The 23,804-nt window shown below is 44.8% G+C and overlaps 1 protein-coding gene across 5 annotated transcripts in view; it reads left to right on the top strand.

Moving 5' to 3' along the window:
• The window catches only part of DNAH11 (dynein axonemal heavy chain 11), a 302,981-nt gene that overhangs the window by 123,920 nt on the left and 155,257 nt on the right, over positions 1–23,804 (top strand). For all 5 annotated transcript variants that reach the window (XM_066354493.1, XM_066354491.1, XM_066354490.1 and 2 more), the window contains exons 39-44: positions 89–166; positions 3,104–3,236; positions 6,046–6,173; positions 7,143–7,291; positions 15,048–15,198; positions 19,664–19,795. In XM_066354493.1, the coding sequence (XP_066210590.1) occupies positions 89–166; positions 3,104–3,236; positions 6,046–6,173; positions 7,143–7,291; positions 15,048–15,198; positions 19,664–19,795 (771 nt within the window). The remainder of the gene's footprint in view (positions 1–88; positions 167–3,103; positions 3,237–6,045; positions 6,174–7,142; positions 7,292–15,047; positions 15,199–19,663; positions 19,796–23,804) is intronic.

The raw sequence follows: 23,804 nt of genomic DNA, 5'->3' as shown, positions 1-23,804 counted from the left end.
GCTGCGCCACCGCCTGGTCAGGCTGTTTTATTTTTTTTAAACCACAAACTCCTTAAAGGAAGCTAGTGACCGGCTGTTTGGTCTGCAGGTTGTCCAGCTTGAAGAGCTGTTGGCCGTGCGGCACTCTGTCTTCGTGGTTGGGAACGCGGGCACAGGGAAGAGTAAGGTACAGTAAATGGTCTGGTGGCTTTCAACCTCAGCAGGAGTAATTTTTTTGAGGGGGTGGAGGGGAGGCTACTTTCAATTCTATTTGCGTTCCTTTCAGTGAAGTCCAACATAATTTTGAGTTAGTACCTGAAATTCTGATACTGTTCTTTGATCAGTTGACTCTGTTTTCCTTTGTGTTGGGGACTGGGAGAGAGTAACAAATAGAACATCCCACTTAAACAGGGAAGGTAAGCTGGGATGAGGAGTGGGCTTTCCACACGAGATAGTCACATCCTAGTCATTCATTTAGATGGAAGCCATCCTGTTTAATGCCTCCTTCAATCATGTGATTCTGCCTGAATTCTTCTATCCAAAGTTTACATATGGAGGGACTCTAGGAGAAGACTCCTGGCCTCAGAGTTGAACTGGCCCTACCCACAGATGTCAACACTTATCTTCTCCAAGTTATCCTAGGTTCTCCTCAGATCATTAAGAAAATCCAACTCTTTTCCTTCAGTACTCTCTCAGAATAGAGGACCCTAGAGGGCCAAAACAAAACTTGGGGGGGGGGGGAGAGGAAGCAAAACCCACATTTTTTTTTTTTTTTTGTATTTTTCTGAAGCTAGAAACAGGGAGAGACAGTCAGACAGACTCCCGCATGTGCCCGACCGGGATCCACCGGGCACGCCCACCAGGGGGTGATGCTCTGCCCACCAGGGGGTGATGCTCTGCCCCTCCGGGGCATCACTCTGCGGCGACCAGAGCCACTCTAGCGCCTGGGGCAGAGGTCAAGGAGCCATCCCCAGCGCCCAGGCCATCTTTGCTCCAATGGAGCCTCTGCTGCGGGAGGGGAAGAGAGAGACAGAGAGGAAGGAGAGGGGGAGGGGTGGAGAAGCAGATGGGCGCTTCTCCTGTGTGCCCTGGCCGGGAATTGAACCCGGGACTTCTGCACGCCAGGCCAACGCTCTACCACTGAGCCAACCGGCCAGGGAAAACCCACATTTTTGAGGTACCTATTCTGTGTGTTGGGAGGTACCTGTCAGGTGCATTAGGTGTGATATACTCTGCACAGTATGACAGTCCATGGTGGTTATTCCCATTTTTAGTTCCCTGCTTGATTTTGCTTGTTCTTACTGACAGTTCTGGTGACATACTTACTATTTTTGGGGGTTGACAGACAGTGTATGCAGAAATGCATGCATTTTAATTCAGGGTGCTTGGGTATGAACATAACTAGTAGCCATCAACCATAAATAATCAGAGTGGGCATAAGAGATTTTAGAGCATGGGTGCGTAGGGAACTGGCCAGTATAAATATTTAGATCTGAACCCTGACTGGAACAGTCGTAAAGGAAGGCCCTGTGGAGGGACCTTTGCAGTGAAAAATGTGATAATTGAAATACTAAAGTGGATCACTGAAAGACCTGAAATTATTTTGTTAGGGTAAGTTCCAGATGCGGGCCACGGTTTAAGGAGGGAATAATTAAATTCTATACTTTTCAGGAGGTTGATGATTTTTGTAAATGTCAGCGTGATATTCCTAAGGCATTCAGCTGCTCTCGCCTAGCCTTTCCCCATTCTGTCTGGTCAGCCTTTCCTGAAGCTGATGTAACCAGAGCGCCAAAGACAGGGCTGCGCTCTTTCCACCTCCTTGTTCCAGAGTGTTTGGCAATTGCTCTTCAGTCCTTCTGAGCCTTGTGCGAAGACCAGGACGGGAACTATCTGAAATAAAACCCGCGGTTTTTTGCAGAAAGCAAAAAGGATACTTTGGGGCAGATGTTTGGGTTAAGGAGTCAGTTTCTTAAACAGACATATATTAGGCCCCTGTCCTGTGAGCTCTTCTCCAAGAGGCTTCTCCTCATCAGGCATTCTCAGCCTCAGCACCACGGACATTCTGGACCAGATGGCGCTTTGTCGCTGGGCCTGTCCTGTGTCTTGTGGGATGTTTAGCAGCATCCCTGGCCCCTGATCATAGGATGCCCAGTAGCACGCCCTCTTCCTGGAGTTCAAGACAATCTGCTGTTGAGAACTACTGCTCCAGGTCACTAGATCTCAAAGCTGGTCCCGGCCAGCATCACAGGCACCAGCTGGGACCTCATTAGAAATGCAGGTCATCAGTCCCACCCCAGACCTGCTGACTCAGAAACTCTGAGATTGGGTCTGCAGTCTGTGTTTTAACATTCTCTAAGCCAGGGGTCTCAAACTCAACTCAGCATGTGGGCCGCAGAGCAAGATCACAACCGTTCGGCGGGCTGCACTAGGTCTACAAAAGGCAACTGTTACACAACACTTTTCTCACTGCAGTTGAAAACAAAAAAAAAAAAATCAGTATAACAAGCACAATCGTACATGCAGTTTACTCAGTGTCACAAACGACCAGAAACTGTAGTTCGCATCACAACTGCTGTTAACTAAGCTAATATCTAGCTAGGATGCTAGAGAAATGAAAAATACAAGTAGGCCCCTAGGCTTACTTAATTTTATCCAAAATATTTTGAACTTCGTGGATTAGTCTGCGGGCCGCACAAAATTGTTCGGCGGGCCGCGAGTTTGAGACCCCTGCTCTAAGCCATTCTGACGCAAGCTAAATTTGAGGCACAATCTAAACAATACAGGCAGAGTGGTTTTTAGTAGCATGAACAGGAACACTTACTTACATGTAGTTCGTCACTTTACATACATGGTTACCAATCTCAAATGGTAGAGTGACTTTCTCTAGTCTACATTGTTCAGAAAATCAGGTGAACGGATCCTAAGGGATCACAGGATTAAACTTTTCAAGATGATAAGGAAAATGTACACATGCAAATTTTTCCCCTTCTGAATCTTAATATACATAGACTATCAAGGAACATATAATGAGTAAGGAAAATTCTTCAAAATCTTCTGCTTCCCATTCGGATTGCACTAGTATTAATTTTCTTGGCTTTCTTTTTTTTCTTCTTCTTTCCTTCAGATTTTGAGAACGCTGAACCGAACATATGTTAACATGAAACGAAAACCCATTTGGAATGACTTAAACCCTAAAGCTGTGACAACAGATGAACTCTTTGGTTTCATACATCACGCTACCCGAGAATGGAAAGATGGCAAGTAGTATTTCCCCTTTTGAAGTGCTAAACATTTCTCATTTTTATCCAGAAAACCATTTCTCAGTTCAAGCCAATTTTAGTCACAGTTGTAGATTTACTAGATTTACTGTTTGTGCGTTAGCATTACTGGAGATAGAGCAGCTCACAACGGCATTTATAACCTATAAATTCAAGCTAGATTTGAATAAGTGGTCAATTTGCATTCAGCAGGTTTGTGCTCAGAGCTGTGTATTTTATCCCACGTCAGTGGTGTCAGGGCTCTGTGATAGCCATGAAAGAAGCCGACATGACTGCCTCAGGGAACACTCACGAGGTACCTGATCTGACATAGAAGACACTGAGTTCCAGGCAGGCACTATTCTAGGTGCCGGGAACAGAAGTCAGTGGGACATGTTCCTTGCCTTGAAAATATTTGCAGACAAGCCAACTCCTTTGTTAAAATGTTGTTATTCTTATTTCATTAAATGTCCTTGGCGTCACCTTTGAGTCCTTTCCCCATTTCACACTCTACCTTCAACTTTATAGCAGATCCTCTAGTCCAGGGGTCCCCAAACTGCCACCCCCTGAGGCCATTTATCCGGCCCCCGCCACATTTCCGGAAGGGGCACCTCTTTCATTGGTGGTCAATGAGAGGAGCACATTGACCATCTCATTAGCCAAAAGCAGGCCCATAGTTCCCATTGAAATACTGGTCAGTTTGTTCATTTAAATTTACTTGTTCTTTATTTTAAATATTGTATTTGTTCCCGTTTTGTTTTTTTACTTTAAAATAAGATATGTGCAGTGTGCATAGGGATTTGTTCATAGTTTTTTTTATAGTCTGGCCCTCCAACGGTCTGAGGGACAGTGAACTGGCCCCCTGTGTAAAAAGTTTGGGAACCCCTGCTCTAGTCTTTACCTTTAAAATGCATATTGTATTTTAGTACTTCTCTGCAGCTGCCATATTAGTCCAATTGGTCTCCTTGTAGTTAATTTTCCATACAGCAGACAGAGGGCGCTCTTTTTCTTTTAAGATTTTATTTATTTTATGGTGGTGGGGGTGGGGTGGAGGGAAGGAGCAAGAAGTACCAACTCATAGTTGCTTCACTTTATTTGTTCATTGCTAGCTTGTCGTATGTGCCTTTACTGGGCAAGCCCAGGGTTTTGAACCAGTGACCTCAGCATTCCTGGTCAATACCCTTATCACTGTCCTTGGCCAGTTGGCTCAGTGATAGAGTGTCAGCCCAGTGTGTGGATGTCCCGGGTTCAATTCCTGATCAAGGCATACAGGAAAAGAGCCCATCTGCTTCTCTACCCCTCCCTCTCTCACTTCTCTCTCTCTCTCATTCTTCCCCTCCTGCAGCCATGGCTTGATTGGAGCAAGTTGGCCCCAGAATGGCTCCATGTCCTCTGCCTCAGGTGCTAAGAAGAGCTTGGTTGCTGAGCAATGGAGCAATGCCCTAGATGGGCAGAACATTGCCCCCTAGTGGGCTGCTGGGTGGATCCCGGTTGGGCACATATGGGAATCTGTCTCTCTGCCTCCCTGCTTCTCACTTCAGAAAAATACAAAAAAGAAAAAAATTACTCTTAGCTTTATATCTTTTTTTTTTTTTTTTTAAAGAACTGTGGTGGGAAGGGAATAATACCAGTTTATTCTGAAAATCCATGGAAGCTATTCAAGTCATGCTGGCTTTTTTGAATCATGTTGCCACATTCTACAAAGTTGCTTATTTTTACACAAAATAGTTCACAGAGAAACAAAACCTTCCATATACATACATTAAACCATTTTTTCACCATAGTATTATATACTTGAGTTGTGAAAAATCAACTATTAAATACATCATGTAACACATACAATACTTAAATAAGGAGTAACAGCAAAAAGGACTATGAATTTTAAAAAAAATTTTTATATAGATATCATGTGAAATAATGATAATAACCTAATATAATCCCAATGACCAAAGGTTTCCAGGAAGTTTATAGCACTTCTAAATACTTTATTTCAAAGATTTTATTTACTGATTTTAGAGAGAGGAGAGTGAGAGAGAAACGGTGAGGGAAAGCAGGAAGCATCAACTCAAAATAGTTGTTTCCTGTATGTGCCTTGACCCGGCAAGCCCAGGGTTTCGAACTGGCAACTTCAGTGTTCCATGTTGACGCTTTATCCACTGTGCCACCACAGGCCAGGCACACTTCTAAATACTTTAGCTTTAGAATTATGTCCCTTGAATGTTGTTATAGAAAAATGGAGAAGGTGAAATAAACTAATGTTCAACTTAAAATAGATACTAAAGGTATATGCATAAAAAAGGATAATGTCTTTATTTGGTGAAAGTTTTGAGTTTCATGTGTGCTACCTTTTATCAATTCCCACAACTGTTCTTCAAGGAAGTTACTATCATCTTTATTTGACACACAGGGAAACTCATTCAGGTTGCGGAACCTTTTCACAAAAGTGGAACTTGCCCCTTTGGTCTAGAGCCCAGGTATGGCTAGAAAGGTAGGACACATTGCCCGCCAGAGAGAAGCAACAAGTTTGCAGCAAATTTATATACTTAATGAGAGAGCTTCCAATAGAAAAAAAAAACCCAGCTCTCCACTCCACCATATATATAATTAATATATTGTATATGGATATATACGTATATGATGAGAATGATGATGTAGGTTTCTATGAACAGGATCACCAAGGAAGTCTTCTCTGATGTGACATTGACCAGACACCTCAGTAATATAAGGGAATAGGCTGTGCAGATACTTTTTAGTGTTGCTGATGGTGGGAACTTTACACGGTACATGAGTGTTTACTATTAATTTATAGGTCTCTTCTCATCCATTCTGCGAGAACAAGCAAATCTTACGCATGATGGCCCAAAATGGATCGTCTTGGATGGAGATATCGATCCCATGTGGATTGAATCACTAAATACGGTTATGGATGATAACAAGGTGGGTCCATGGTAAACCTTAGCCAGAACACCTGCAGTGCATTAAGAGTCCTAGTTACTGGTCGATTATGGTATTGGTTTTTAAGTATTAAGCCTGATGTTCATTATATAGTTACTGTTTTGATACGTGACACTTTCCTGCTAATTCTTTTCATTTTACTGTTAAATAATTTAAGTGAATCTGTTTTTCTTGTCTGTATAAATTTAGCCATCTTTAAAAAGATCTGTGTAGTCAAGATTTTAGCTCATAATACATTTTACCATTTTTGAAGAGCTAGGCATAAATTCTTACATCTTATCTTTAAGGAAGGAATACTTGGATAATAAAGGACAAATTTGAAATAGTTCCCGTGGCTTCCGATGGAGTATAAATGCATTCCTAAGCATTTTGTCATGGTTAATTCAGCATTCCCAGCAAAATCAAAGGATGATGGTAAAGGCCTGTGAGATGCCACTTAAGCAACACCAGGCCTGTTGTTAGGGTCAGGGAGAGAAATCAGAAATGCTCATTACTATAGGATAGAATTAGTTACCTCCTTAAACTAACAGTAATCACTGCTTTCTGAACTAAGACATTATTTATCATAAAACTTAATACTTGCGTGAGTTTCTACAGGAAAACTAATCATTGTGGTATTTCAGATTATAAAGTTTATTTTTGTGGTGTTCAGGCCTTTTCATGTGGTCAACTCTTAGAACAAATGTCTTGTATTTAGTAATAATTTCCACAGTTATTAAAAGATTAACATCAGCAGATCCATGTTGGTGAATTGGTTCCTCAGGGGTCAGTAAGCTCCTCCGGAATAAACTGAGATCTTGATTCAAACGGTAGGACTTCTAACCCAGGACAGTGAGCTCATAGCCTTTGGCACTTCTGCTGGGGGAAGTACTTTGCATTGCTATGGCAAACTGGCAGTGTTGCTCGGCTGCGGAATGACAGGGCGTCTTTATGCTGTGCTGCTCTGTCCAGGTGCTGACCTTGGCCAGCAACGAGCGCATAGCCCTCACTCCCTCCATGAGGCTGCTCTTTGAGATCCATCACTTAAGGACGGCAACCCCGGCTACTGTTTCCAGAGCTGGCATTCTGTATGTGAACCCTCAGGATTTGGGGTGGAATCCGTGAGTATTGTTTTTGTAAAAATTGTTATAAAATAGACGTAATATAAAATTGACCATTTTAACCATTTTTTTTCCTTCTTTTCCAAGCGAGAAGAGGGAGATAGATTTCCACATTGCACCCTGACTGGGATCCACCCAACAACCCCCATCTGGGCCTGATGCTCTGCCCATTTGGGGCCATGCTGGCAACTGAGCTCTTTTTAGTGCCTGCAATGGAGGCTCCATGGAACCATCCTCAGTGCTTGGGGCCATTGCACTCGAATCAATTGAGCCATGGCTGTGGGAGGAGAATAGAGAGAGAGAAAGAGGGGTGAGGGGTGGAGAAGCAGATGGTCACTTCTCCTGTGTGTCATAAGCAGGAATTGAACCTGGGACTTCCACATGCTGGGTTGACGCTCTACCACTGAACCAACTGGCCAGGGCCCATTTTAACCATTTTTAAGTGTACAGTTCATTAGCATTCAATGAACTGTACATACAGTTCAATACTACATTCACTTTGTTGTCCAGCCATCACCACCAACCATCTTCATAACTAGTTTTATCTTCCCTAACTGAAGCCCCATACCCATTAAACAGTGACTTCCTGGTCCCTACTGCCACTGCCCCTTTCTATTTGAATACTCTAGGTAATGCTCGTAAATAGAAGCATACAATCATTGTCCTTTGGTTACGGGCTTATTTCACTTAGCACGATGTCTTCAAGGTTCATCTCTGTTAGAGCACATGCCAGAACTTCCTTTCTTTCTAAGGCGGAACGATACCCCATTGTATGTGTGTACACATTTTGTTCGTTTATTCATTTGTCAACAGGCACTTGAGCTGCTTCTGTCTTTTGGCTGTTGCAAATAATGCTCCTACGAACATGGGCACACAGATGCCTTTTTGAGTCCCTACTTTGAATTATTTTGGCTATATACTCAGAAGTGGAAGTAATAGATCATATGGTAGTTCTATTTTCATTCTTTAGAACAACTACCATACTATTTTCCATGGCGACTGTACCACTTTACATTCCCACCAACAGTGCCCAAGGATTCCAGTTTCTGCATGTCTCACCAGAACTTGTGCTCTATTTGTCTTTATAACAGCCGTCCTAGTGGGTGTGAAATGGTATCTCATTTCAGTTTTGAGTTGTGTTTTCATAATGATGAGTTATGCGGAGCATCTTTTCATGTCTTTATTGACCCAACTGTATATTTTCATTGGAGAAATGCCTATTTCAGTCCTTTGCCTATTTTTAAATCTAGCTGTTTGGTTTTGTTGTTCTTGCTACCATTTCTACTTTTCATCTTTTGAAGAAAGTGTTAGCAATTAAATTTAAAGCTGATTAATTAGGCTAATTGAAAGATAATTAAATTAGCACCTGTGTGCCTTTGTCATTTTTAGTTGGACATGACCCTGTTCATACCCTGTATATGTTTAAACAAATTGGTATTTATTGAAGAAGTGAATAAGTATTAATAGGTCATATGATTCCCTTAGATAGAAACATAGCATTTAGTGAGCGTAGGTATGTCTGTATGTATACATACAATATGCATACATGACCAGTGGTAATGCTTTGATTTAGAACAAGTTCATGTGCCCACTCGCTTCCTCTTCACTGGCTCACAGTTCCCAGAATTCATCCAGGTGGTCACTTGTCACCTCCGTTAGCATTTCCTGTGTGAGCCGTAGAGCATCGGAGCTCTGCCTGTGAACCCCTGCTTGGGGCCGGTGAGTTTCTCGTGTCAGGTGCATCTGTACCCTCCACGGGGCTCTGTGCCCCAGAGGCTGTCCTGTGTGGACCATGTCCAGGGGCTCCTTGCCCGGTGGCTTCTGGCCACTTTGGCCAGTGAGGAGGCCTGGCAGGAAATGGGAGGGAGAGAAGAGATGAGGTCAGGCCTTTTCTTCCCGACTCCTTCCCACAGGATGCCGGTGTCGTTCAGCTGCGGGCCACAGCTTCTCTTCATTCTCTCCCTGAGATTGTCTCCTCCCGGGCTCAGGCAGTCCTTCATTCTCTTGTCCTTGTGGGCACAGGTGCAGTGACCATTCCTCAGTTATTACCCCACGGCACGGCTCTCTTCCTTCCTGTGTCCCTGCTGCATGCCCACACCTTGGTCCGGAGTCCTTCTGTTCTATCGATTCTTCCTATAGCCTAATTTGAGTGCACCTGTGCCCTGCAAATGCGTGATGGATGCAGTCTTCCTGGCTGCTTTTTCTGTGTGATTTGCTCACTGCAAGTCTCCTCCCTTAATTCCACAGCAGAGGAGAGCCATGTTAGGCTTGTGTGCTGAGCAAAGTTAGTCATTTTCCCTCCAAATTTCCCATTTACTCCAGTAATTTCCTCTGTAGCTTTAAAAAAATATCAAGCATCAAAGCAAGGGTTCTACATTGCATCTAATTTTCTCTATTGTATATATATTTTATGGCCCTCAGCTCTTTCTTTTGTGACATTTTCAGTTTTGAAGAGAACAAGATAGATGTCTCAAAGAACCACCCACTGGTGGTTGCAAAGTGGTGATTTCCTAATTCAGTCATTGTATCTACCTGTATTGGGTGACACTTTTCTGTAAAGAGCTTTTTCTCTTCCATTTCTTTTCTTACTCCTTCCCTTTCTTTTTTCTCTTTTTCCTTTTTTTTTAAGGAGTATTTTCTATTCATGACTTCTTTTGTTTAGGTTCAGTGGGTAATAGTTCATTCCCCACATTATTCTTTTGTCTGCTCATATCCCAAATTTTGCCAGCAGGAACCCATTCACACCAGCCCTTTCTGTGTTGTTTTTTTTTCTTTTTACAAAGTCTTTGAGCACTTTGCTTTCTGCCGAAACAAGAGCCTTCTGGCTTATCTCAGACCTTCCCTTACCTGACGCCTGATTCAGCCATTTCTCCAACGAACCTGATGGTATTTGGAATCCGAGACAGGGAAGCTAGCTGTGCTCATAGCCATTCCGTCAATGCTTCTGGGCTTTTTCAGTGAACAGAATTAGGAAATAGATGTTCTTCCCTCATATTGTGAGAAGTGATAAGACATTACAGATAGAAGAAGTTATGAAATACTGTGTTTATCGTATCTCTGTGGGGTTTCATTTAAAGACTAAAGATAGTGCCATTGTCACACAGGCTTCCTGGAATACTAAAATTCACTGAGCTAGTGTTTTTTTTTTTTTTTTGTATTTTTCTGAAGCTGGAAACAGGGAGAGACAGTCAGACAGACTCCCGCATGTGCCCGACCGGGATCCACCCAGCATGCCCACCAGGGGCGACGCTCTGCTCACCAGGGGGCGATGCTCTGCCCCTCCGGAGCATTGCTCTGCCAAGACCAGAGCCTCTAGCGCCTGGGGCAGAGGCCAAGGAGCCATCCCCAGTGCCCGGGCCATCTTTGCTCCAATGGAGCCTTGGCTGCGGGAGGGGAAGAGAGAGACAGAGAGGAAGGAGGGGAGGGGGGTGGAGAAGCAAATGGGCGCTTCTCCTATGTGCCCTGGCCAGGAATTGAACCCGGGTCCCCCGCACACCAGGCCGACGCTCTACCGCTGAGCCAACCGGCCAGGGCCCACTGAGCTAGTTTTAAAACTAAGTTTATGTCCATACTTTATCGATAGGGAGCATACCAGGTCAAACAACATCCTTAAAATCACACCAGCGTGTGACTTGCTATAGAAATCAAACACTATTTCATTTTAATTCTGAGTTCTAAGTTTACTGGAAGAATCCTGGATAGTTCATAGGTGTCTGTTGAGATAGTGAGAAGTAGAGGAAGGCATAGGAATTAGAAGATAATTTCTGAAAATTCTGACTAGCAAGAATTTTTTTTCTAGTAGAAAGGGATGAAAATGCATAGAAAGGGGAAAAAACATACAGGCAAATAATTATTTAAATTTATTCATAATTATTTAAATCGTTTAATTATTATTTACAGTGAACATTATATTGAAAATGGAATCTACCAAACTGTATACTCTTAGCTTGTAAGCAATGATAGACTTGGGAATATCTCCAGAATCTAGTCAGATTCCAAAAGAGATAACTGGAAAGTAACTTCCAGGAGCCACCACTTCAGATTGTTGTGTTTGTTTCTTTCCTCTGTTACATTGACATAAAACATCCTTTCGGCTCTATCTCGCTAACTCTCCCGCCTGCATTAGATGAGCTTGTCTTCTGCCGCCATATCCCCATCCTCTTGTTTTTGGATACTGTAAGTACATACAGGGTGGGGCAAAAGTAGGTTTACAGTTGTGTGTTCGTGAAACAGTTTATTCTCATGTTATTATTTACTAATTACTAAACAACTGTAAATGTACTTTTGTCTCACCCTGTATTTGTGAACATAAAGGTTCAGAGATGATGGACATAACACGGCTGAGGGGCGATGTCCTAGCGTCTGACGTCTCTGTCCAGGACGCTGAGAATGGTAAGAGAACCCGACGCTGGCCGTGAGGGGCGAGTTACGGAGAACTGTCACATGTGTCCCTGCTGTGCCCGCCAGGACAGGTTCCAGACTATTGATTGACTAAAAAAAAAAAAAAGGTTTTGAGAAGCCTGAAAATTTTTGACTACCTAGCTAGTTTCCAAACTACAGGATTTTAGACTGCGTGTGATACACCGATAGCACTCCTGGGGGTGGCCATAGCAACAGAGCTGATTGTGTGGAACGTGCTGGCAAATGCTGGGGAGACAGCCACTGTGAGTGACCGAGATGTTGGCAGCGAGGCGAGGCATTCGGCGGCACAATGGCGCTCTGTCCTGCAGCTGTATGTCATTCTCAGTTGTGTCATATGACGGCAGTATGTTTCATTTGGTCATGTTCAAATCTGTAGAATTATTTTTTAATCGTAACTTTTTTTATGAAGTATGAAAGAATTCCCCAGAAATACAGATCTATATCTCCTGCTTTCGCCATTGCTGCAGATAATAATCTCTCCTTCCAAAATTGCTGTCTTTTTATTCCAAACTCTAAAAATATAGTGGTAATTTATATGTGAAATTATGAACTGTCTGTATTGACCAGTATAGACTTCTTTTTTATGATACTTCCTTTGCTCTGTGGTGGTGTTGACCCCTAGCAGAGGTCATTTGGGGGCTTTTTTTTTTTTTTTTTTTTTTCATTTTTCTGAAGCTGGAAACAGGGAGAGACAGTCAGACAGACTCCCGCATGCGCCCGACCGGGATCCACCCAGCACGCCCACCAGGGGGCGACGCTCTGTCCACCAGGGGGCGATGCTCTGCCCATCCTGGGCGTTGCCATGTTGCGACCAGAGCTACTCTAGCGCCTGAGGCAGAGGCCACAGAGCCATCCCCAGCGCCCGGGCCATCTTTGCTCCAATGGAGCCTTGGCTGCAGCTGCGGGAGAGAGAGACAGAGAGGAAAGCGTGACGGAGGGGTGGAGAAGCAAATGGGCACTTCTCCTATGTGCCCTGGCCGGGAATCAAACCCGGGTCCTCCGCACGCCAGGCCGATGCTCTACCGCTGAGCCAACCGGCCAGGGCAGGGGGCTTTTTTTTCCCAGGCAAATTCAGCTCTTACCATGTCTCCTGATTTGCTTGAACTCACTTCCTTACTTGAGTAGTGTCCTTTATTCATGGGCTCGGTAGGTTTATTTCCCACAGAGAGGCTTTGGCTACTGGCACTGTGGGCCAATGAAGTCGCCATTGCCTGTCCCCTGAGTGCAGAGCCCCTTTTCCCGTCTGGGGCTGTGATGAGGCTACAGCTGCCAGTTCTCTCTGCGCAGCCCTCCGCTCCCACAGAGACTTTGCTGGGAGGTGGGAGTGGGATGTGTCACACTCGCCACCGTGCTGGCTGCCACCTGTCATGCCCTGTGGGGCACTGCTGCCTTTTGGAGATGCACAGCAGGGCAATCAGGAGCTGAACCCAATCTCCCAGTTCCACCAACTCTGTGCTGATGAGTAACATTACTGAGAATTTGTTATATGTTAAATATTAACCTAAGAATTTTATACGTGAGAACTTGTTTAATCCTCAGAAGTCTGTATTATCATCATCTGCACTGACAGATGAGAAACATGAGGCACAGAGAGGTTAAGTAACTTGCCCAAGGTAACAAAGTTAAAAAGTGGTAGAAGCCCTGGCCGGTTGGCTCAGTGGTAGAGCGTCGGCCTGGTGTGCGGAAGTCTCGGGTTCGATTCCCGGCCAGGACACACAGGAGAGTCACCCATCTGCTTCTCCACCCCTCCCCCTCCTCCTTCCTCTCTGTCTCTCTCTTCCCCTCCCACAGCCGAGGCTCCATTGGAGCAAAAGATGGCCCGGGCACTGGGGATGGCTCCTTGGCCTCTGCCCCAGGCGCTAGAGTGGCTCTGGTCGCGACAGAGCGATGCCCTGGATGGGCAGAACATCGCCCCCTGGTGGGCGTGCCAGGTGGATCCCAGTTGAGCACATACGGGAGTCTGTCTGACTGCCTCCCCATTTCCAGCTTCAGAAAAAAAAAAAAAAAAGTGGTGGAGCTGGGAAACAGATCCAGGCAGTGTGACTCTGGTGCTCCCCTCCTCCTCCTCCCTGAAGGCTCTCGGCCCCACCCCACCCCACCCTACCCCGCCCCACCCCGCCCCATTGACAGTAAGCTCTGGACACTACGATCCCACTTCTGGCAGCTGGTGTGCAGTACGAGGAGTAGCTGAGGGGCAGGTGTGGCCTTTCAGCCTTCGTCCCCAGTAACAGCACCTGTTGTCCCTTGTTTTGTGGTGCCCACTGTCACCATCACCCAGGTGTGCTCTCTCTACTTACCAGCATGCATCTGAACTTCAACTGGAAACCATTCCTGTGGACCTGAAAAAGCTTTGACAGTTCATATTTTATAAATCTAACAATAGTGTGAAGGTAGTTGAATATTCAATAAAACCCTATTGTGAAACCTTGCAAAAATCAAAGGGAGCCTTTTATAAGATAATCATCTTGCCTTAATGTCTTTTGTTACTGAAAATAAGAAATCCGACTTTCTTGAAGCAAGGTATCGTTGCAATTGGGCTGGTCGCATGGCTTCTCTGCTGAGAGCTAAGTGTGTTTATTACCACTGCTTCCTATTGAATGAGAACTTGGTGAGCAGTTATTTTTCATTTAACGTCATACATTTTCACCCCAGAGACTTCTGTGGGTGCTTCTAAGCCGTGCTTCATCTCATTGATAAGTATTGTCTTATGAATAAGTTAGAGATATTGTATCAACATGGATAACATTGTATAAGCTTCAGATTAACACACAGTACCCAAGAAGAAAATGCCATTCAGAGCCAGGTGTTGGAAATACATTATTATCAGCTATCCAGTTATAGTTACATGCAGTCCTGCAGAAAAAGAGGGGCTTTGAAGTAGCCCCTGTGAAATGTTAACCTTTTTATTTTGTAACTGATTTCTCATCACTAAATAACTGATGCCATGATTAGTCAAGAACAATCCCAAGCTGTTTTCAAAAATAAGGCCAACCCTATGGGGAAGGTGTCAGCCCTCCCAAAGTGACCAACTGCACCTCCTTGTAAATGCCCGGTAGTGGCCTACTTATAGTCTATTATATGTGGCTTCTAAGCGCCGGTAGGAGTTTCTTTTACATTCTTTTTATTAAGGTAAAAATGGCTATTGAAACAAGTTTTTAAAGGGTCATTTAAAAATATTTGCAGCTTTAGAAATAGAACAAGCTCACTAAGCACATAGAACAAGTCCCTGAAGTGTAGCCCCAAGCTGTGTCGACGGGGGAAGCTTTGGAGTTGGTGAAGTTCTGCTTTTTCAAGCTCAGGGTTCACTAAAAAGCTTCTCTGTGTTCTTTTTCAGGTATGTGGCCAGCTGGATAGACAGAAGGCCACATCAGTCAGAAAAGGCCAATCTAACGATTCTGTTTGATAAATACGTCCCTGCGTGCCTGGATAAGCTGAGAATGAGCTTTAAAACCATCACCTCGATCCCAGAGACCAGCCTGGTGCAGGTTTGCCTCCTATTCCATTGCGTGGCGTTCTGGTTGTGATGGAGGTGTGGTCAACCAAGAGGGCAGACTGCTTGATGGAGGAGGTGAAGGGATTCCTGGCGCTGAGGCGTCTCCACCCCTCAGTCTCTAGCCCCCCGTGTGCCCCAGGGCTTTCTACAGACCCCGTCACATACCTGCAGCGTTCTGTTATCGTTAGGGTTTCTAGTCTCTTTCACAAGATTGTGAACTAGGGGCTGAAGTCACCTTTTATTCATGTTTATATCTCCAGAGGTTTACGTGGTGACGAGCATATAGTAGGTGCTGAATATGTCTTTATGGAATCATGTGCTCCTCCCAGGTAGATTTGAATAGAATAAGAAGAACAGCGTTTTAACAGCCTTATTTATTTTTCTCTATCCTAAGTAACTAGTCCAAAGAAGATGCTCCATATGTTTTCTGAATTCAAAAAATTGATGTAATTAAAGACATTGGCAGTCAAACAAGGTGATGCTTCTCTCTCCCTCCCTCTCTCCTTCTCTCCCCCCTCCCCTTCTCTCCTCCCTTTCTTCCTCTGTCCCTCCTCCCCCTCTCCTCCTCCTCTCTCCCTCAATCTCCCTCTCCACCCCCTTCTCTCTCTCCCCTTCTCTATCTCTCCCTTCCCCTCTCTCTCTATCCCTTCCACCCCCCTCATTCCCCCTTTCTCTCTCTCATGCAAATTATTGGGAAAAAAAAAAAAAGATGTTGGCAGTCAGGTAAGAGAAAGCTTCTGGACTCGACCACATAGGTGTCACTACCCACAGACCTGCCATTCTCCCCTCTCACTCCCCGCCCCCCGCCCTGCCCCTAGACATTTCTAAAGTCAGGTCAGTCTAGATGGAGGTAATAATATTCCTCAGGGTATAAAAAAAAATTTTTATACTTATGAAACAGCTGGTAAGAGTGAAGGTTATATATGATATGTTGTCATGGAGGCAAATAAAAATAATTCACAGTACACAGAAATGAAGGCTGTGATCTTAATCTCAGCATGAAGGACTATCCCCAGCCTTTACAAGCATAAAATTTCACAGAAGGTTTACAATTAGAAACCTTTTTTTTTTTTCCTATAGGAGCAAAATTGGCTTCAAAGTACTTTGTTACCATTAACTTACTATGTTACCAAATTTGTTTGAAACTAAATTAGAAAAAATCACCAGCATAATAAGAAGAGAAAGTTCAGGTTTTTTGGATAATTTGCACACCAATTAAGTAAACGCTAGTCTTCAACAGTAATTATCTGAGGTATAATTTATTTCTGAAAGCAGGTCTGAATTTATTCATAATGAATTAATTATGTGGTTAGCCTAATTAGACTTCCTCTGGTGTAATACTTATAAGAAGCATGGCCGTGTTCTTTCTCTAGTTGACTTGTGTATTTGTATGATTCTCTGCGGTGTGAACTTTTTCATTCAAGAGTAGTGTGAAAATAGCTCAGTAGGAATTAATATGACTTTTGCTCTCACTTCTGCCATATTCAGAAATGGCACTTTATCCTCAGCTCCTTTTTAGCTGTTTTTATACAAGTTTTCTGTGATTACTTATAAAGACAGAAATTTGAAACAAAATTGGGCATGAGAGAGATTAGCTTTAAATGGCTACTTTAAGAAATTAATGTATGGCCTGACCAGGCAGTGGCTCAGTGGATAGAGTGTTGGACTGAGACACAGAGGACCCAGATTTGAAACCCTAAGGTTGCCGACTTGAGCGTGGGCTCACCAGTTTGAGCGCAGGGTCGCTGGCTTGAGCATGGGATCATAGACATGACCCCATGGTCTCTGGCTTGAGCCCAAAGGTCGCTGGCTTGAGCAAGGGGTCACCGCTCTGCTGTAGCCCCTGGTCAAGGCACACATGAAAAAGAATCAATGAACAACTAAGGAGCCGCAACAAAGAACTGATGCTTCTCATCTTTCTCCCTTTCTTTCTGTCTGTCCCTCTCTGTGTCTGTCACAAAAATAAAAAAAAAAAGAAAAAGAAATTAATATATGCTGTTTTCCAGCATATGAGACCTCTTTAAGTTTGGTAAGGTGTATTAACTCTCTCAGATTATGCACCAAAATGTGATTTAAATAATTGCTGACACAGAGCGCAAAATATTTTCTGAGTACTATGTTTGGGAGGAAATAGGAAAGAAAAATAAGTTATTAGTGTTCAGATCAGTAGATAACACTAAGACCTTTCAGTCCTGTTTTGATTGAACAGTTCTTTAGAGCAGCATGGCTTCAACTCAGAAATAGCAAAGATGTGGAGTTGTGCATTATTTTTCTTGATAACAAATTGATGTTTTCTTCTATTAGAAAATGATTTTAAAGTGGCATTCATATACAATAAAAAATACTAGAGATCAAGAGAAAAGACTGAAAAGTATGACAGGTATTCACCTATTAAAATGAGATGCACTTCCAGACTATTTCCAGACCCCATGTTCCACGCGACCGCGGACTGTCCCCGTCTCTCGTGGCCGGGAGGGAGGGGCAGTCCTGGCGTGCTCTGTCCAGGCTGCACTGCTGTGTATTTGAGAGTGATAAATAAAATCCCTGTGTCTCCAAAACCTAGGGAGAGGGTCCCGTGAGTTTTGAGGGTCGATGACTATGCTGATGGATGACAGTGATTTTGTGGGTTTTTTTTTTTGTTTTTTTTTTTGTATTTTTCTGAAGCTGGAAACGGGGAGAGACAGTCAGACAGACTCCCACATGCGCCCGACTGGGATCCACCCGGCACGCCCACCAGGGGCGACGCTCTGCCCACCAGGGGGCGATGCTCTGCCCCTCCGGGGCGTCACTCTGCCGTGACCAGAGTCACTCTAGCGCCTGGGGCAGAGGCCAAGGAGCCATCCCCAGCGCCCGGCCATCTTTGCTCCAATGGAGCCTTGGCTGCGGGAGGGGAAGAGAGAGAGAGGAAGGAGGGGGTGGGGGTAGAGAAGCAAATGGGTGCTTCTCCTATGTGCCCTGGCCGGGAATCGAACCCGGGTCCCCCGCACGCCAGGCCAACGGTCTACCGCTGAGCCAACCGGCCAGGGCGTTTTTGTGTTTTAGAGCAGTGGTCCCCAATCCCCAGGCCATGGACCGGTACCAGTCCGTGGGCCATTTGGTACCGGTCCGCAGAGAAAGAATAAATAACTTACATTATTTCTGTTTTATTTATATTTAAGTCTGAACAATGTTTTATTTTAAAAAAATGACCAGATTCCCTCTGTTACATCCGTCTAAGACTCACTCTTGATGCTTGTCTCGGTCACGTGATACATTTATCCGTCCCACCCTAAAGGCCGGTCTGTGAAAATATTTTCTGACATTAAGCCGGTCCGTGGCCCAAAAAAGGTTGGGGACCAGTGCTTTGGAGAACTAGCTCAGGGCCATGTTTGTTACTGGTTATTGTTTCCTGTGCGAGCTGTGCTGTTCCCCTCCTCGCTGACCTGGCACCCTGAACTCAGGGTGCTTGTCACACCCACAGAGCACGCAGGGTTCACCCGGAGGGTACGGAGCACAAGTTATGAACAGCGTTTCTCCAAACACTCAATTTAGCCTGACGTCCAAAAAAAATACCACAAGCTAAGGGCTGCCAGTCTGACTTTCTAAATTTACGACAACAGGTGGGAAGAATGGCTGTCTAAGCACGGAGGGAAAGCGGGTTTTGTGAATGTGCAGTAAGGGGGCAGTAGTTCCATAAGCCTTCCCACTCAGTGGAGCTGTTGTCCTTCAGTCCTGGTGATGTTGCAAGACTTCATTTCTTACTGTTGCTGGTAAGAAAAGATGTCTTTTTTTTTTTTTTTGACAGAGATAGAGGGACAGATAGATAGACAGGAAGGGAGAGAGATGAGAAGCATCAGTTCTTCACTGTGGCTCCTTAGTTTGATTGCTTTCTCATATGTGCCTTGAACTGGGGACTACAGCAGAGCGAGTGACCCCTTGCTCAAGCCAGCAACCTTGGGCTCAAGCCAGCGCCTTTGGCCTCAAGCCAGCGACCATGGGGTCATGTGTATGATGCCACACTCAAGCCAGCAACCCCACACTCAAGCTGGTGAACCCACACTCAAGCCGGATGAGCCTGCCCTCAAGCTGGTGACCTCAGGGTTTCGAACCTGGGTCCTCTGCATCCCAGTTCAATGCTCTATCCACTGTGTCACTGCCTGGCCAGGCAAGATTTTAATTTTTTAATAGTCTGTTATTATTACTTAGAAGATGGGTTTGATTAAACTGCAGTAGAAACCCGGGGCAGTCATCGTTGTCTGTCCAGACGTAGTACAGCACAGCGTTGGCAAGAACGACGTGCTCTCCTAACCCTTTGAGTAGTACGAACATTCACGTGCGTCCTCACTCAAAGGGTTAACAGAAACTCACTACTCAAAGGGGTAAGGACAAAGCATATTTGTTACTCAATCTTGTGAACGAACGTACTCCACGATTAAAAAAGTGTTGCCCTAAATGGATGGCTGTTTCTTGCTCTTTAGACTCTTTGTGCCCTTCTGGAATGTTTGTTGACTCCTGAAAACGTCCCCTCTGACAGCTCCAAAGAAGTTTATGAAGTCTATTTTGTCTTTGCTTGTATCTGGGCCTTCGGAGGCACTCTGCTACAAGACCAGGTGGGTTTATTTATTTATTTTTTTTTATTTTTAATTTTTTTTATATTTTTCTGAAGCTGGAAACGGGGAGAGATAGTCAGACAGACTCCCGCATGCACCCGACCGGAATCCACCCGGCACGCCCACCAGGGGCGAAGCTCTGGCCACCAGGGGGCGATGCTCTGCCCCTCTGGGGCATTGCTCTGTCGCGACCAGAACCACTCTAGCGCCTGGGGCAGAGGCCAAGGAGCCATCCCCAGCGCCCGGGCCATCTTTGCTCCAATGGAGCCTCGCTGTGGGAGGGGAAGAGAGAGACAGAGAGGAAGGAGAGGGGGAGGGGTGGAGAAGCAGATGGGCGCTTCTCCTGTGTGCCCTGGCCGGGAATCGAACCCGGGACCCCTTGCATGCCAGGCCGACGCTCTACCACTGAGCCAACCAGCCAGGGCCTCAAGACCAGGTGGGTTTAGAAATAGTTTATAGAACCCATTTTATTTGGGAGGGGTTGTTATCATGTGTGACTTCTATGTTTCTGTTATATTACACGAATCTGTCCTACATGCCCTGCTCTCTCTTACACCTGGACGCGGTCCAGGCAAACCCATCCAGACTGATTGTTCTGACCTTGGCCGACCCTGCCGAATCCACAGCCTCCCGCCAGACCGCCCTGCTGAGCTCCCGGGAGTTTCCGCCAGTCTCTGGAGCAGCGTGGGCAGTGGGCCCGAAACAGAGCCGCTCATCTGCCCCACCCCTCAGATGTGCTCTTCCTCTTTGTCCTTCCTTTTCCTAAGTGATACATTCCTCCCAGCGGCTCCGGTTTAGAACCTGGGAGACATTACTCTCCCTTATTCACGTGTCCGGTGGTCACCAGATCTGTTCAGTGTCAATTACAAAATGGCTGTCGAGTCTGGTCTCTCTTCTCCAACCCTACAGCCTTAATTCAAGAGTGTAATGTGTTTAGATTGTCCTGGGCTGTCACGGTGTCTTAGCTTGGGCTGCCATAACAAAATACTATGTACTAGGTAGCTTAAAAAGCAAAACTGTACGTTCTATTAGTTCTGGAGGCTGGAAGTCCAAGGCGAGGGGGCCCGCATGGTTGAGTTTTGGCGAGGACCTTCTTCTTGGCTTATAGACCAGTGGTCCCCAACCCCCGGGCCATGGACTGGTACCGGTCCGCAGAGAAAGAATCAATAACTTACATTATTTCCATTTTATTTATATTTAAGTCTGAACAATGTTTTATTTTTTAAAAATGACCAGATTCCCTCTGTTACATCTGTCTAAGACTCACTCTTGACGCTTGTCTCGTAAGTTCGACAATTATATTTTAAAATACCACAGTTTTTACGCCGGTCGCATAATTTTATCTTGTGCATTTATCTGTCCCACCCTAAAGGCCGGTCCGTGAAAATATTTTCTGACATTAAACCCGTCCGTGGCCCAAAAAAGGTTGGGGACCACTGTTGTAGACAACTGCTTTTTTGCTACATCCTCACCTGGCAAAGAGAAAGCTAAAAAGCTTTTTGGTGGCACTAATCCCATCGTGAGGTCTCCACCCTCATGACCTATCTAAACTAAATTCCCTTCCAAAGGCTCCACCTACAAATATTACCACATTGGGGATTGGGTCTTCAACATATAAGTTTTGGGGGGGTGCAATTCAATCCATAGCTTATAATAATCTTTAAAGCGGTTTCTCTGTCTCTCATCTGCCTTCCCTCCTATCAGTCCCACACACGATTCCCAGGGTAATAGGCAACCCCAGGCCAGTTTCTTTCCATTGGTCTTTCAGCCGAAAATGAAGCTGTTATTCCCGCACAGCATTTCTGGCATACCCCATGTGTGGCTTCTGACTTCTTTTGGGCAAATCCTTTAGACAAGAACTTGCACAAGCATACATACATACCACACTGCCTACAGTAGCTAAAGTGTGAGGTAGGAGCTTTTCAATGTGAGAAATTTGCACAGTTAATCTCCACCACACATCTTTCTATATAGATTTTCTCGTGTAATTTTCACAATGATTCTTCAAGAGATCATTGTGCAGATGAAGTAAAAGCTCAGAGAAGTGAAGTGTACTTGACCAAGGTTCTGCTGACAGGAGAAGACAGCATCTGGACTCCCACCCACGCACGCCTCCACACACCACCCCTCCTAGGGCACCTCAGGATCTCTGATGGTCCTAGTACTTTAACAGGTACCCCTGAATCTCTGCACTAAAAATAGATAGCACGCACCTTCCACAGGTTTCTAGATGTAAACCAGAGATTTAAGTTGGGAGGTGGCACTGCCAAGGGCGACCCATATTTCTGTTGGCTTCCTCACAATAGGTCCTAAAATACATGGTTGCTATATAACCTGTGGCCCAGTTCTGCTTCTTGCCACTGGATTGCCATAAATCATTCTATAAATAAATTTGTTCTTCACTTGGCCTCTTTGGACTTATTTTGACCCTGCTCAGAAGCCACGTGTCCTTCTGTAATCTCCATGTGCTTTCTAAAGAATAGCTTTGAGCGAGAGTCAAGAATTGGTGTTGGATGACTTCACGTGGTTTTTCTCGAAAGCACAATTTACAGCAGGTGTGGGTTTCCTCTTCCTGGGGACCACATGTAGAATGCCCCCCTCTCCCCGGCACCGCATGGTTTTGTTTTATTTTCCCCCCAGTGTTCTCCACAAGGATTTTTCTTTTCCCACAATGGTAAAACCAGGGAAAATTGCATGAGTAGGGTGTTGACAGCTGAGATCTTTGTACTCTTGACCCTGCACCTCACCTTCCTCCCAGAGGAGCTTCTTTTCATCTTGCCGATTTCCAAACATGGCAGCCTTCAAGCTAGAAGCTTAGCAGCATTACAGTCACCTTTCTCTCCCAGATGCTTTCTCCCTAATTAATGGTTGTCATTGTCATCATCATCATCATCATCATATCTGAAGGGGTCTGACTGCAAAGTATTCAAAAGGGCAGCTGTGGAGTTGGAATCATTAGTGAAGCAGACACGAGACATATTCTTAAGATAGCCGTTTATTAGTTCAACAAACTCGAATGCCACTATCTGCAAGGAATGGGCTTCAGGCTTTTAATAAGCTCTCTCGTGGCACTTAAAAAACAAACCTATATGTATAGGTACAACTATCCTCTTTCTTCTTCCACTAAAAGGAACCGAAACGTAGATAAGTTAGGCTGCTTGAGGACACACAGCTAACTAATATCTTAGCCAGGTTCAAACTGCAACAGACCCACTGAGGACCAGTGTTCCTAACCCAGGCCATTGCCAACAACCCCAAAATAGGTCTCACGTCAACTCTCCCTGGGCTCCCGTAAACTGCCGGCACCCTTTCTTACTCGGCTTCTGCAGTAACCTTGTCGTTGGTCTTTCTGCTTCTGGGCTTGCCCCATAATTCATTATCCACTATCCACTCAGCAGCCAGAGTGATTTTTAAAAAAATGTAAATTGCATTATATGCTATGCTCTAGAGTTAACACTTTCATGGATTTCTATTGCTTTTTACCCCCTTTTTATAATTTTTCCATTATAGTTTTAATCTTTTGTATTGGTTTCATGTGTACAGCATAGTGGTTAGACAGTCCTATACTTTACAAAGTGGTCCCCTTGATATTTCCATTACCTACCTGGCAGCATACGTACTCATCACAATATTCTTTCTATATTCCCTATGCTGTACTGTACATCCTTTGACTGTTTTGTAACTGCCAATGTAGATTTCTATTGCTTTTAAGATGAAGTTAAAAAAATTTTATACTAGGCCTGACCTGTGGTGGCACAGTGGATAAAGCATCAACCTGGAAATGCTGAGGTTGCCGGTTCGAAACCCTGGGCTTGCCTGGTCAAGGCACATATGGGAGTTGATGCTTCCAGCTCCTCCCCCCTTCTCTCTCTCTGTTTCTATCTCTCCCTCTCTCTCTCCTCTCTAAAAATGAATAAATAAAATTAAAAAAAAATTTTTATACTAGCCTGACCAGGCGGTGGCGCAGTGGATGGAGCATCGGACTGGGATGCGGAAGGACCCAGGTTCG

Source organism: Saccopteryx leptura, chromosome 12 (assembly GCF_036850995.1).
Source record: "Saccopteryx leptura isolate mSacLep1 chromosome 12, mSacLep1_pri_phased_curated, whole genome shotgun sequence".
Lineage (NCBI taxonomy): Eukaryota > Metazoa > Chordata > Mammalia > Chiroptera > Emballonuridae > Saccopteryx > Saccopteryx leptura.
Note: the sequence above shows the minus strand (reverse complement) of the source record. Positions and strands in the feature narration are given on the sequence as shown.